The sequence below is a fragment of the Nicotiana attenuata genome, chromosome 6 (assembly GCF_001879085.1).
Source record: "Nicotiana attenuata strain UT chromosome 6, NIATTr2, whole genome shotgun sequence".
Taxonomy (NCBI): domain Eukaryota; kingdom Viridiplantae; phylum Streptophyta; class Magnoliopsida; order Solanales; family Solanaceae; genus Nicotiana; species Nicotiana attenuata.
Window position 1 is genome coordinate 4,238,876 of NC_031994.1, and position 3,416 is coordinate 4,242,291.

Sequence of the window (3,416 nt, forward strand, 5' to 3'; positions counted from 1 at the left end):
TCCTCGTGTATTTCTCTCATTACATATTCTGTTTGAGAAAGCTCGAGGCGTCTTGCTAGAGGACCACCGAACATTTTACGATAAAGATTGTCTTGTTTTAGACAGTATCGAGCAGCTTTTTTGCGAAGCGCTTGAGCCTTCTTCTTATCTTCAGGCAATATTCCATACTGCAAAAAAGTGACAATCTCGTTCCTCCAATCCCAAGTTAAATTATTGAAATTTACCTCGTTTTTGTCTTGCTCAAGTACTGAATGAAATAAATGAATTACAGAAGCATTTTCATCATTTGTTACTTCTGCAGCAGATGCAAGATTAGCTAGGTCATCTACTTCGACATTCTCTTCCCATGGTACCTGCACGACCTTCCAGGTTTGAAATTGCCTAACCAGATCTCGTGCCTTTTCCAGGTATTGTTGCATTCTTGCCTCTCTGGCTGTGTAAGTCCCCAGCATTTGATTAACTACGAGCTGTGAATCGCTTTTGATTACGACCTGTTCTATGCTAAGCTCGCATGCCAGTTCTAAACCTGCAATCACAGCTTCATATGTATAGCTTGTCGTATGGTTTCTCCCGTAGTGGTACCAAAACAATACCTAGACTTTCCCCTTTTACATTTGAAGAACCATCAGTAAATAGAGTCCAAGTTCCTAGATTAGACCCATTGAATACCTGTAGTTCTTTTTCTGCTTCTAGTTGCATCTTTTGGCTAAAATCTGCCATAAAATCTGCTAACACCTACGGCTTTATTGCTGTTCTAGGTTGATATGTAATGTCATATTCAATTAGTTCTATGGCCCACTTTGCTAATCTACCTGATAGCTCTTGTTTATGTAGTATATTACGTAGGGGGTAAGTAGTTACTACAGAGATGGGATGGCATTGAAAATAAGGTCTTAATTTCCTAGATGCTATGATTAATGCAAGTGCAAGTTTTTCTAGATGAGGATATCGAGTCTCAGCATCTAATAATGACTTGCTAACATAGTAAATTGGAGACTGTTTACCTTGGTCTTCTCGAACTAAAACAGCACTTACCGCTACTTCTGAAACAGCAAGGTAGATGAGTAGTCTCTCCCCGTCTTTTGGCTTTGCGAGCAATGGTGGATTTGACAAGTATATTTTCAAATTTTTAAGCGCTTTCTGACATTCCTCAGACCATTCCAACTGATCCTGCTTTTTTAGAGTTGCAAAGAACTTGAAGCATTTTTCTGATGATTTGGAAATAAATCTTCCCAAGGCTGCTATTCTCCCCGTCAGTCTCTGTACTTATTTTTTACTTGTAAGTATATCAGGAATTTCCTCAATAGCTTTAATCTGCGCGGGATTTACTTTAATGCCACGGTTAGAAATAAGAAATCCCAAGAACTTACCTGACGAAACTCCAAATGCACACTTTTCGGGGTTTAGCTTCATGTTAAATTTACGGAGAATCTGAAATGTTTCAGACAAGTGCTGGATATAACCCCCTACTTGTTGTGACTTGACCAGCATATCATCTATGTAAACTTCCATGTTTTTCCCTAAATGTTCTTGAAACATTTTAGTCACCAATCTTTGGTATGTGGCTCCAGCGTTCTTGAGACCAAATGGCATTACTTTGTAACAGTAAGTCCCCTTGTCTGTTATAAATGAAGTGTTTTCTTCATCTATGGGATCCATTTTGATTTGATTATACCCTGAATATGCATCTAAAAAACTTAACAATTCATGTCCTGCAGTGGCATCAATTAGTTGATCTATATGCGGTAATGGAAAAGAATCTTTAGGGCAGGCTTTCTTTAGGTCAGTATAATCTACACAAACTCGCCACTTACCATTCTTTTTAGGTACCACTACAGTATTAGCTAACCAATTCGGATATTTTACCTCGCGGATGGACCCAATTTTTAAAAGTTTTTGTACCTCATCTTGAATCACCTGATTTTTGAAAGATCCTTGCTTTCTCTTCTTTTGTTTGACAGGTGGATATGATGGATCTTCATTTAACTTGTGGGTCATCACTTCCGGAGGTATCCCTGTCATATCAGAATGGGAACAGGCAAAATAATCCATGTTAGCTTTCAAAAATTCAGTTAACTTACCTTTCATTTCCTGGCTGAGGTTAGCCCCAAGATAGACTTTCCTTTCAAGCGAGGATGCGAATAGCACTACGGCTTCCAATCTTCAATCGTTGTTTTGATGTTTTCGTTTTCCTCTGGCTCTTGGATGGTATCGGGCCTTGAGTCTACATCTGTTTTCCCGTGTTCGGTTAAGATTTGTGTTGCATCATCCTCAACTGAATTCTGTAATTGCTATTTTTCATCATTTTTTGCGCTTGAATCTGCTACGGAATTGATGCTCCTAGACGCTTGCTGGTCACCGCAAATTTGTCGTATTCCCCATTGTAAAGGGAATTTAATAACTTGGTGCAGGGTAGATGGCACAACATCCATTTCGTGAATCCATGGTCTTTCGAGAATCATATTGTAAGCCATGTCCATCTCAACCACCTGAAATTTCGTATCCTTGACAACTCCTTCTGCGAATGTGGTGAGTATTATCTCCTCTTTTGTTACAACACTTGAGTTGTCAAAACCAGATAAGGTGTGCGCCTTGGGTATCAACTTATCTTCAGTTTGCATTTTGTTTACCACTCTTAAAAGAATGATATTCACAGAGTTACCTGGATCAATCAAAACTCGTTTCACATGAGTGTCATGTACAAGTAAAGATATTACCAGTGCGTCATTGTGTGGGGTTAGTACGCCATCTGCATCTGCATCATCAAATGTAATACTTTCTTCTTCCAAAACACGTCGAACTCGCTTCCCATATGCGATTGTAATTTTTGAAACTTTCTTGGCTGTTGTTACTCCATTGATTTCTTCTCCCCCACTTATGACATTAACAATCCTTTTTGGTGAAGGGGGTTTTGGCGTCTCCTGTCTATTTTTCATATATGCCTGCTTTCCTTTTTCACTAAATAATTCAGTTAGATACCCTTGCTTCAATAAATGTTCAACTTCACCCTGCAGCAATCTACAATCCGCCGTTTTGTGACCGTGATCATGGTGAAACTCGCACCAATAATCAGGATTTCGCCTGTTTGGATTTGATCTCATTTCTTTTGGCCAGCGTACCTTGTCGCCATGCTCCTCAAAACAGCCACCAATTCGGACGTGCTTACATTAAAACTGTAACCGCCGATCTTCGCCTTAGAGCTTCTGTCATCACCACGCGTTTCTCGTGCGTTTTGTTCTTTCCCGAACCTTGATGATGAACCCGACTCCCTATCTCTTGATCTATGATCATACCTGAAGTTATCCTGTTTTGATCGTGAGTCTCTTACTGCCGGTCCCATGTAAGGTTCGTACTTGTTTTTACCGGACCCTTTTTCAGTTTCAACTCGCCTTGAACTTATCTTTTCATCCCTTTGA

General features: G+C 39.7%; 1 protein-coding gene across 1 annotated transcript; it reads right to left on the reverse strand.

Moving 5' to 3' along the window:
- On the reverse strand, positions 2,148 to 3,101 carry LOC109227586. The gene is made up of 2 exons (XM_019392786.1): positions 2,718 to 3,101; positions 2,148 to 2,282 (listed from the first exon to the last, which is right to left on the reverse strand). Exons 1-2 carry the CDS (start codon positions 3,099 to 3,101, stop codon positions 2,148 to 2,150), a joined length of 519 nt encoding a protein of 172 aa, XP_019248331.1.

Excerpts from the sequence above, each read along its gene's own strand:
- LOC109227586 (XM_019392786.1), bottom strand. The coding sequence starts at position 3,101 with ATGAGATCAAATCCAAACAGGCGAAATCCTGATTATTGGTGCGAGTTT. Across the intron at positions 2,283-2,717 it reads CCCCACACAATGACGCACTG|AATTCAGTTGAGGATGATGC; the intron begins GTAATATCTTTA and ends TAGCAATTACAG.